The sequence below is a fragment of the Ostrea edulis genome, chromosome 10, assembly GCF_947568905.1.
Source record: "Ostrea edulis chromosome 10, xbOstEdul1.1, whole genome shotgun sequence".
Taxonomy (NCBI): domain Eukaryota; kingdom Metazoa; phylum Mollusca; class Bivalvia; order Ostreida; family Ostreidae; genus Ostrea; species Ostrea edulis.
Genome location: NC_079173.1, coordinates 2,858,728 through 2,871,422, shown reverse-complemented (window position 1 = coordinate 2,871,422; position 12,695 = coordinate 2,858,728). Strand labels below are relative to the sequence as shown.

General features: G+C 34.1%; 1 protein-coding gene across 1 annotated transcript in view; it reads right to left on the bottom strand.

Moving 5' to 3' along the window:
* Positions 1–1,187: 1,187 nt before the first annotated feature.
* Positions 1,188–12,695, bottom strand: part of LOC125666323 (PDF receptor-like) — a 59,387-nt gene continuing 47,879 nt past the window's right edge. Inside the window, exons 10-14 of the mRNA XM_056152446.1 lie at positions 11,036–11,127; positions 10,503–10,683; positions 3,576–3,698; positions 1,421–1,571; positions 1,188–1,339 (exon numbers count right to left, since the gene is read on the bottom strand). Of these exons, the coding sequence (XP_056008421.1) occupies positions 1,188–1,339; positions 1,421–1,571; positions 3,576–3,698; positions 10,503–10,683; positions 11,036–11,127 (699 nt within the window). The remainder of the gene's footprint in view (positions 1,340–1,420; positions 1,572–3,575; positions 3,699–10,502; positions 10,684–11,035; positions 11,128–12,695) is intronic.

Below are 12,695 nucleotides of genomic sequence, written 5' to 3'. Positions count from 1 at the left end.
GTTTTTGTTTACATAAGTTAAGTTTCCAGCAGATATGTTTTGTTTTTTTTAAATTTCAAGTCATTTCGGAACACAATTAAATAGTTTATAGTGTTTGACACATTTCATTTTGGTTTAAACATACTATTTTGTATTAAATGATATATATATAAACAAAAACATGGCACGAACCTTGTTTAAACAACAAAGAATTGTGAGTGTGGTATCTCACTTGTAACTAAACAACCGATACTCAAATTTTAGAAATACTTTAGTTAAGCATTGCAAACAATTGAAATAGAAAAATGAAAGTTATAGCTCAAATCGTGTCCATGCCCCTTCAATGTCGTAGAAGGGTAATTTTTTTTAGTGTATAGCGAACCCGATAATCAATATAAATAAATCTTTACATGGCGTCACTGGGCACAGGGAAAACTAAAAATATTTTCAGAAATCTGAGAGAAAAATACTCTCTTATGAGTAGCCACGAAATATCAATGTACTTCTACCCTCGGAGATGCAAAACACGGTAACACCCTCAGTGAAGTCTCGGGTTTTACAGCTTTTTTTTGCAAATCTCGAGTGGAATTACCTTATATTTCAAGGGCTGTACACACATGCAAAGACACGCAGGCAGAGAGAGAGAGAGAGAGAGAGAGAGAGAGAGTACTTCTTCTGACCACTTTAACAATGGTACATCTACACAATGCATTATTTTGATAGATGAATCATACGGGATTCATCATATATTATATAATGTATTGGATCGGTAATGCAAACTGCTAATTTCGATACATAAAAATAATACCCCTTTTCATTTCACATAGGGCTGATATTTGTGAATGGTTGATAAAAGAAACACATGGAAAGGGATATGTTTAATCATGTTTGACATGTTTTTGTTATACAGTAATTATTCGTGACTTTTGCATTCTTGATATGAACACAGATGCGTGTATTTTATTAAGCTCTCTGTGGATGTATCATCAGCCCATGGACGTATCATCACCGTTCATTTTACACTCTCTGTTGTACATGTCTGAACAATTTCGTTAGTCTTCATCTTACCCTCTATTGTGCATTTTTGGAACATCTCGGCAGTCTTCATCGTGCCCTCTATAATGTACATTTCTGGAACATCTCGGCAGTCTTCATCGCACCCTCTATTGTACATTTCTGGAACATCTCGGCAGTTTTCATCGTGCCCTCTATAATGTACATTTCTGGAACATCTCGGCAGTCTTCATCGCACCCTCTATTGTACATTTCTGGAACATCTCGGCAGTCTTCATCGTGCCCTCTATAATGTACATTTCTGGAACATCTCGGCAATCTTCATCGCACCCTCTATTGTACATTTCTGGAACGAGATATCTCGGCAGTCTTCATCGTGCCCTCTATAATGTACATTTCTGGAATATCTCGGCAGTCTTCATCGTACCCTCTATTGTACATTTCTGGAACATCTCGGCAGTCTTCATCGTACCCTCTATTGTACATTTCTGGAACATCTCGGCAGTCTTCATTGTGCCCTCTATTGTACATTTCTGGAACATCTCTGTAGTTTTCGGAGCACCTCTGATTCTTTTGCGCTTGGAAGCAGACGATGGAGATTACATAACGGAAAAACGCATTAACCCTAATATTATTGTATAGTAAAAAAAAAACCAGCCTTTGACATGTATTGTTGTTTTTAAATACGTTTGTATACAGTCGGACAACATGTCCTATGCTTCAGAGTGTTAAAAATGTCAAGGTCCTCCGAATGAAAACTTCAGAGGTGTTGCAGAAAGACATTTAATAGATTGTGATATAAGGGGATGATGATACAGGATCATGACGTCATGAAGGGCACCTGTCTGTGTTTATACTATGAAATCCAAGATCCTGACAGTATTAACAAACAAATATAAAACAATGTTTCATAAAACGTCTTGTTCTCAAAGCATTGACTCCGTGCAGCTGATCTCGTTTGTCTTCAGGCGGATCAGCGGGCTGGTTTTGGTGAGTCGCTGTAATGACAACAAAAGATAGATTTTTGAATTTTAAATTTTTTCCGTCTTGAACAAAACAGAAGCCTAGATCAGGTAAATGCTGATTACCGTCAGCTGTGATGTTTCTGACATATTTTGCTAACATTATATTTTTGTTCGTGTTCTCTATACGATTAGTTATAGCTGATTTCCAGAATAAATGTACATTTTATGTTTCAGTAATATCACCATAGTTCGTAATTATAGTTAAAAGATTTATATGGCACCCTATCAACATTACTTCTCTAAAGCGCTTTACAAATGTAAGAGAAAAGATAAATTTTATCATTATAAAATCGATGTACACATACATGTGAATAAGATAATCATTGTGTCAGAATTAAAATACATAATTATTATTATTCATATATAGCACCTAATGTAATGATATAATTACCCTAATAACATATAAAACAATTTAAAACAACCCTTAGGAATAATTAAATACATAGAAAGGATATAAGTATAATAACAAACTACAGTTCAAATAACAACTCAAGGTTTTGTTTGTAAAAACAAATGTAACAGCACTGTAAGAGCTGTAATGTAATGCTTCCTGTACCGGCCTAGATCACCCACCCAGTACAACAAGGGGCTCTGGTTCAATCTACTAGTGATCCAAAAATTTGGTACAATGATTTCTTATAGTTCATACACGTATAGAGACAAATCATTCTGTTCTACATAAGAACTGACTTTACATGTTTACTTGAAAGGAACTGTGAACACGTGATAAATCTGTAACTTACAATGTAAACACGTTTGTAGAGTCAGTGCTATATTTTCTGTACATATCTTACAAATCTTTGTAAACAAGTTTCAGTTTGTCCTTAGGAAGGGACTGGTCGTTCCGAAAATTTGACGATTGAATTGGTTTTGTTGTTAGTCATTTTAGTGCTTTGTAACAGTTGTGAACTTGACCTTGCTTCCACTTTGTGGATTCGACACTTTTAGGTGTCGGGTATGGAATGTACATAATTATAATCCCATAGGTGTCGGGTATGTAATGTACATAAATATAATCCCATAGCCTATGTACATATTCATTACATGATTGGTTTTCTTGTGGAGCGAAGTTCTGCTATTTGTCATTTATCTTTCATGTACAAATGTACATCTTCAGATTGAATCCTTAATTTTCAGGATGTATTGTCAGGACAAGAAAGCACTGAAACAGCCAGCTATGACACCAATGATTTTACATTTTGTTTTCGACACACAAAATCCCGTGAGGATCCGGATTAGAATAGGTCCCCGGTACCCCTTGCTTGTCGTAGAAGGCGACTAAATGGGGCGGTCCTTCGGATGAGACCGCAAAAACCGAGGTCTCGTGACACAGCAGGTGTGACACGATAAAGATCCCTCCCTGCTCAAAGGCCATAAGCGCCGAGCAAAGGTCGAGATTTTGCCCTTCACCGGCAGTGGTGATATCTCCATGTGAGTGAAATATTCTCGAGATGGACGTTAAACAATAAAGAATCAACCGACACGCAGAAGACGATTCAATGCTGGTTGGAAACCACAAAATAACCGTGATTGGTTTCATTTCCATTATACTCGTACCTGGTTTACTGAAAGATCAAACGTGCTGGTAACCATAGAACACGATCGTCGATTCTTGTACGACGTAGAGCAGGATTTACTCTCTAAATAGTTACTCCATTGTTTCCTCAGTTCTGTCCGAACCTATAACACAAATCCAAACTAAAATGTATGTGAGCAAGATATGATAATATGATTTAGAATCATAATTGTTTTATATAACGCCCCCATTATATGCATATATCAAGACAACGAACAGATACAAACAAGATATACATGCATATGACAATCGATACACACACACATTATCGATCAGTTCATCTGATATTACCCGAGGGCTGGGAAAAAACAACAACAACAACGACAAAAAAACCCAACCTGTTGTTTGTTATTATACCTATGTCCTTTTTATGTATTTAATTATTCCTAAGGGTTGTTTTAAATTGTTTCATATATTATTAGGGTAATCATATAATTACATTAGGCGCTATATATTAATAATAATATTTATGCATTACAAATTACAATATTGATATAGAGTGTGATATAAGGTACACTATGGGGTGTGAGATGAAAAAATTTATGTCCTTTAATGTTTATTTAGATACTTGAAACATACAGTTTATATGAGACTCAATAGATATGGGGCTTACGGCGGATGTGGTCGGTTTACTCCTCCTAGGCACCTGATCCCACCTCTGGTATATCCCGTGAACTATGCGGAGGTCTGTGTTTGCCCAACTATCTATTTTGGATTGCTTATAGGAGTTATGAGAATGATCACTGTTCGTTATCTTCACCTTTATAGGAGTTATGAGATCGTTCACTGTTCGTTATCTTCACCTTTATAGGCGTTATGAGATTGATCACTGTTCGTTATCTTCACCTTTATAGGAGTTATGAAATTGATCACTGTTCGTTATCTTCACTTTTATAGGAGTTATGAGATTGATCACTGTTCGTTATGTTCACCTTTATAGGAGTTATGAAATTGATCACTGTTCGTTATCTTCACTTTTATAGGAGTTATGAGTTTGATCACTGTTCGTTATCTTCACCTTTATAGGAGTTATGAGATTGATCACTGTTCGTTAGCTTCACCTTTATAGGAGTTATGAAATTGATCACTGTTCGTTATCTTCACTTTTATAGGAGTTATGAGATTGATCACTGTTCGTTATCTTCACCTTTATAGGAGTTATGAGAATGATCACTGTTCGTTATCTTCACCTTTATAGGAGTTATGAGATTGATCACTGTTCGTTATCTTCACCTTTATAGGAGTTATGAGATTGATCACTGTTCGTTATCTTCACCTTTATAGGAGTTATGAGATCGTTCACTGTTCGTTATCTTCACCTTGTATACAGAACATATCCAATCAACTGTGAGATCTAATCACCATATGTACGTATCAAAGGCATATCATTGGAAATGTAAATTGTACTTGGAAATCTTGTTCTTAAATCTCACAACTCTACATTTTGCTGTCTGCTGACCTTATATGCTAGCATAGTGATGCAATTTTTATGTATATCATGACCCTCCCCAGATATAGGGTGGAAGTATGATTGTGATGAAATGCATTATGGGAAAAAACCAACTTCCTTGGCGTAAATTGGTGTTTATGATCCATCTTTTTTTTTGTGATTTAGTCACGGTAACTAGCTTTTAAAATAATATATTATTTTCTTCGCGGGAAAATATAAAACAAGTGGACCTATAATAAAACATTGTGTCTCGTGACAACACGAGAATTGAATTTATAAATTTTATGGATGATAAGGAACCTAATCAACGAATTTATTTTCAATGCAATACTCATGCCTTAAACAACCTTTAGCCATGTTCCTTATTGGTGTTGTACCAATGAAATTTCTTATTCTTCGGACAAATGACAAAAAAAAAAAAAAAAAAAAATTGGGGCGAGCGAGCGATTTACTATTTATAATATCATAATTCATTTTCGACAGAATTTTCAGGCGGTATGGTACAAGAACATAGCGAGCGATTATATATATTTTTTGCTTTCTTAAACTTTTGTATTGTAAAACAACGAAACATATAATTATTCAAAATCACCTGAACATGTAAGATAATCAATATTCTATTTTTTTTTAAGGGACATGAGTGTGAAAGTGATGGTAATCTTTTTTTACTCAAAATTTCTCAATGGCATAGGAATGTATATTAATATTGACTAATAAATAAAAAACATTTATTTTGTACAAAAACAAGAGAAACACAATAAGACTATGTTAGATAACCGCTTTTGGAATAAAGAAATATATATGGAAGAATAATTGCCTTGCAAGACAATAATTATTTAATCACCAACATTACATAATTCATGTGCCTGCGTTGGGGATAAAAAGTTTGAAATAATGAAATTGTTCTGTTATTACTGAAATATATAACATTGAGCAATTTTCATTGAATTAAATTTTTGGTGATAAAATGACAGCTTTGAATATACATATGGATGATTTAGTAAAATATACAGGTGGTGTTTTTGTACGACATTTTGTTTATACCCATATATGATAAGATATTGCGTAGTTTACGTGTTCAAAGCATTGTGTATAGAAGTTCATTATTTGATGAAGAAATGAATAACAAAATTCAGTGAATACATTTAAAATTGTATTTGTACATGTACATACATGTGTGGTTGCTATTTCAAGACTAAACATACTGTCATTTGCCAAGTTCCGGATGACATTTTCGTTAAGTATTGCTAGCGGTACAATGAAGAGTGTTTTCAATCTTGTGAGAAGATCAGTTTATCAAATAAAAAAATATACAAATTATCTGAAAACTGTTGTAAATGTCATAGGTCTTTACATTTTCCATACTCGATTTCATAGGTCTGTTCCTAATCACACCGCCAGTTCCGAATCACGGAGATGTTTGAAACGACTGCAGGCCAATTCGAACATTGACTGATCCGACCCGGCATTAAATCACCTAATACCTCAGATCAGTATGTCTGTATGCTTATATTAGTATTTACAGTGAGTATCGACATTAAATCACCTAATACCTCAGATCAGTATGTCTGTATGCTTATATGAGTATTTACAGTGAGTATCGACCATCACTTTACCAATACCTCTGTGATAGAATTGAAACAGCTAGAGATGCTCATGATAGTTTAAAAATCAAGATTCCATGTCAATATTAAGAATCTTAATACGTTTGTCCAAAACATAGACGTATGCATGTGTGGAACTTCGCTTGAAACCAATGAAGTGAAATGATCTCACGGGGGCAACAGGCACCACCAATCTTAAGGAGGAATACTACACCAGGCACCACCAATCTTAAGATGGAATGGTACACCAGAGAAATTTCATATAAATGAAAACAGGATATGTGCAACAATATTCTAAAATTGAAAACTTTCAAACTGACTTTACTTAGTCAAAACAAAATAGTTTTAACAGAAAGCAATTTGAAAAAAAAAAACTAAAATCCTTGCTCGAATCCACGATCTACAGTTCAGCAGTCGACGTGCTAACCTACTAAGCTATTCATCTAGGCAATGAATTTTGAAACGAATAGACAAATATTGCTGATATTTATATTTTCATTCAAGATTTAATAGGAAGTCAGCCATTATGACGACATAGAGTACCTCCTTAAGGTCTGAGGATTCTGTTTTAGCGTTATCTTTTCATCGCTTCTATATAGTGTTCTTTTCCTGAATAGGTTTAGAATTTATAAAATGATATTGCAGTAATATTACCTGATAGTTCTTATATCGACTAGATTAGCTAAATGGTTAGAGCATATCATTAGTACTGCAAGAGTCCAGGATTTGATTCCTGATTAAGCTAAATATTTTCTACAATAACGTAGTGATGAAAGGTGAAGATAACGAATAGTGATTAATCCCATAACTCCTATAAGCAATATGAAGTAGAGATATGGGCAAACACGAACTCTGGACACACCAGAAGTGGGATCACGTGCCGAGGAGGAATAAACATCCCCTGTCGACCGGTCACACCCGCCGTGAGCCCTATATCTTCATGAGGTAAACGGGATTATCCGTAGTCAAAATCAGAGTACCAAGAACGATCTGTCAATCGACAATAGGGATGCTTACTCCTCCTGGGCACCTGATCCCACTTCTGGTGTGTTCAGGGGTCCGTGTTTGTCCAACTCTCTATTTTGTATTGCTTATAGGAGTTATGAGATTGATCAATGTTCGTTATTTTCACCTTGCATGAAACTAGTCAGACAGCATTTGAAACAATGATGGGTTGTATACGATACAATACACAACCTTCTGTAACTCATAAGAGCTGACTTTACACGCTTACCTGCTACAAGAAACTATCAAAATATGCAAAATGTGAAACAAACCTGGGAATTGAAATCAAGTTTTTCTTGTTTTTATTTGATATAGAAATACGATTGGATGCAGGTAAATTGATTCCGGAATGCTTCGATAAATTATTCATTATTGAGAAACGCCTCGTATAATCTTTAGGAGTGGGATTGTGGCCAATAATGATAAAATGTTTACATTCACTGAACATTTTCTCTCATATTTCTTTTGAAATTAGCATTGCTTTCATCATAGACAGGGGATACATGTTTATTGCAAACTAGTTCCATCCGGGTTTTTAGTACCTCTTGTCTGTGTAAAAATTACCATTTATGGAGCGTCACCAAGGTTAAAGAATACACTGGCTGTTCCGTTTAATGTAACAAATGGAATAAAGTATAGTATTTTAGAACTTAAATCTAGTTTCTATTTCGAAAACAAAAATAACTGGAAATATAAATATAAACAAATTTTATATACAGAATGAAACGTCTTCTTCGTTGTTTTATCGAGTGATGAATGTAGAAAACACGGGTTATGATTTTTCCTGCAATACTTGGTACATGTTCCTCCATCACCTGATAAAACAACAAAGTTGTTATTGTCTAACTTTTATCATAATACTTATTATTTGCGATTTTGATTAAACCGAATGAATCCAAATTCAGACAACCTTCAAAAACATTCGTTAAGTGGTACATGTCAATATAACCTGTCAAGGGTTCAGTTAAATGGCACATCTCTGTGTAACCTGTCAATGGTTTAGTTAAGTGGCACATCTCTATATAGCGTGTCAATGGTTCAGTTAAGTGGTACATCTCTGTGTAACCTGTCAATGGTTCAGTGAAGTGGTACATGTCTGTATAACCTGTTAATTGTTCAGTTAAGTGGTACATCTCTGTGTAACCTGTCAATGGTTCAGTTAAGTGGTACATGTCTGTATAACCTGTCCATGGTTCAGTTAAGTGGTACATCTCTGTGTAACCTGTCAATGGTTTAGTTAAGTGGTACATCTCTATATAACGTGTCAATGGTTCAGTTAAGTGGTATATCTCTGTGTAACCTGTCAATGGTTCACTTAAGTGGTATATCTCTGTGTAATCTGTCAATGGTTCAGTTAAGTGGTACATCTCTGTGTAACCTGTTAATTGTTTAGTTAAGTGGTACATCTCTATATAACATGTCAATGGTTTAGTTAAGTAGTAGATCTCTATATAACGTGTCAATGGTTCAGCTAAGTGGTATATCTCTGTAAAACCTGTCAATGGTTCAGTTAAGTGGTATATCTCTGTGTAACCTGTCAATGGTTTAGTTAAGTGGTACATCTCTGTGTAACCTGTCAATGGTTCAGTTAAGTGGTATATCTCTGTGTAATCTGTCAATGGTTCAGTTAAGTGGTACATCTCTGTGTAACCTGTTAATTGTTTAGTTAAGTGGTACATCTCTATATAACATGTCAATGGTTTAGTTAAGTAGTACATCTCTATATAACGTGTCAATGGTTCAGTTAACTGGTATATCTCTGTGTAACCTGTCAATGGTTCAGTTAAGTGGTACATCTCTGTGTAACCTGTCAATGGTTTAGTTAAGTGGTACATCTCTGTGTAACCTGTTAATTGTTTAGTTAAGTGGTACATCTCTATATAACATGTCAATGGTTTAATTAAGTAGTACATCTCTATATAACGTGTCAATGGTTCAGTTAATTGGTATATCTCTGTGTAAACTGTCAATGGTTTAGTTAAGTGGTACATCTCTGTGTAACCTGTCAATGGTTTAGTTAAGTGGTACATGTCTGTATAACCTGTCCATGGTTCAGTTAAGTGGTACATCTCTGTGTAACCTGTCAATGGTTTAGTTAAGTGGTACATCTCTATATAACGTGTCAATGGTTCAGTTAAGTGGTATATCTCTGTGTAACCTGTCAATGGTTCAGTTAAGTGGTATATCTCTGTGTAATCTGTCAATGGTTCAGTTAAGTGGTACATCTCTGTGTAACCTGTTAATTGTTTAGTTAAGTGGTACATCTCTATATAACATGTCAATGGTTTAGTTAAGTAGTACATCTCTATATAACGTGTCAATGGTTCAGTTAAGTGGTATATCTCTGTAAAACCTGTCAATGGTTCAGTTAAGTGGTATATCTCTGTGTAACCTGTCAATGGTTTAGTTAAGTGGTACCTCTCTGTGTAACCTGTCAATGGTTTAGTTAAGTAGTACATCTCTATATAACGTGTCAATGGTTCAGTTAAGTGGTACATGTCTTTATAGCCTGTTAATTGTTCAGTTAAGTGGCACATATCTGTGTAACCTGGCAAAGGTCCAGTTAAGTGGTACATATCTATCAAACCTGTCAATGGTTCAGTTAAGTGGTTTATCTCTGTATAACCTTTCAATGGTTCAGTGAAACACCTACGTTGTGAGATACTTGTAAGGTGAATATAACGAACAGTGATCAATCTCATAACGTATAATGTATGATACGATAGCGTCTGATATTTCCATCAGTATTCAATAGCTTACAGTACCGGAGGTTATCAATAGTAATGCGATGACAGTACCGGAAGTTATCAATAGTAATGCGCTGACAGTACCGGAAGTTAGAGACTCACCTCGCCGTTTGTGTAGCAGTATAGCAGAGAGATAAAGAATCCTTGGAATGATACGAAGAAGTACGTGGAATAAGACCACAGTCCGAACTGTACAACACTATTGGTTGGCGGATCTATAAGGTTTACAATGTTCGTGATTCCCAGCAGAGGAAGTAAAACAATGGCCGCCTTCACAGCTTTCCTGTTGTACAATGAAATTAGCAGTATGAGTAGTTACATGTACGTACTGGCAAAATTGAATGGAATACATGCGATGACGAGAACTTTAAAGTTTAAATATATTTTTGATACTAAATTATTTTCAGAACGTCTATTCAAATATGATATATTACAAAGATATATTTGTTTAAGATTGTATAGAAACCTTCTCCATACAGACACGATCGTGAATCAATTTAGTAATGTACCTGACTTTTGTAAATTGTGGTTCTATTAATTCAATACTGCACCCGCATTTTGTAAATTGTGGTTCCATGAATTCAATACTGCACCCGCCTTTTGTAAATTGTGGTTCCATGAATTCAATACTATACCTGACTTTTGTAAATTGTGGCTCTAACGTGCGAGTTTTGCGTAGTTTGTGCACCAGGACACGAATAATGTTGAGCAAAAAGAGAAGATTTACCTACAATAGTGAAACCATGATAGTACACATCAGTAATCAATCTAATAGTGACGGTATACATAATGTAATATTGACGGTATACATAATGTAATATTGACGGTATACGTAATGTAATATTGACGGTATACATAATGTAATATTGACGGTATACATAATGTAATATTGACGGTATACATAAGGTAATATTGACGGTATACATAATGTAATATTGACGGTATACATAATGTAATCTTGATGGTATATGTGTTGCTATCACTAATAATTGTAATATTGACGGTATACGTAGTGTAATATTGACGGTATACATAATGTAATCTTGACGGTATATGTGTTGCTATCAGTAATCAATGTAATAGTGACGGTATACATAATGTAATATTGACGGTATACATAATGTAATATTGACGGTATACATAATGTAATATTGACGGTATATATGTTGCTATCACTAATCAATGTAATATTGACGGTATACATAATGTAATATTGGCGGTATATATGTTGTTATCACTAATCAATGTAATATTGACGGTATACATAATGTAATATTGGCGGTATATATGTTGCTATCACTAATAAATGGAATGTTGACGGTATACATAATGTAATATTGACGGTATATGTGTTGCTATCACTAATAAATGTAATATTGACGGTATACATAATGTAATATTGACGGTATACATAATGTAATATTGACGGTATATATGTTGCTATCACTAATCAATGTAATATTGACGGTATACATAATGTAATATTGGCAATATATATGTTGCTATCACTAATAAATGGAATATTGACGGTATACGTAATGTAATATTGACGGTATATATGTTGCTATCACTAATAAATGTAATATTGACGGTATACATAACGTAATATTGACGGTATACATAATGTAATATTGACGGTATACATAATGTAATATTGACGGTATACATAATGTAATATTGACGGTATATATGTTGCTATCACTAATCAATGTAATATTGACGGTATACATAATGTAATATTGACGGTATATGTGTTGCTATCACTAATAAATGTAATATTGACGGTATACATAATGTAATATTGACGGTATACATAATGTAATATTGACGGTATATATGTTGCTATCACTAATCAATGTAATATTGACGGTATACATAATGTAATATTGACGGTATGCATAATGTAATATTGACGGTATACATAATGTAATATTGACGGTATATATGTTGCTATCACTAATCAATGTAATATTGACGGTATACATAATGTAATATTGACGGTATACATAATATAATATTGATGGTATACATAATGTAATATTGACGGTATATATGTTGCTATCACTAATCAATGTAATATTGACGGTATACATAATGTAATATTGACGGTATATGTGTTGCTATCACTAATAAATGTAATATTGACGGTATACATAATGTAATATTGACAGTATACATAATGTAATATTGACGGTATATATGTTGCTATCACTAATCAATGTAATATTGACGGTATACATAATGTAATATTGACGGTATACATAATGTAATATTGGCGGTATATATGTTGCTATC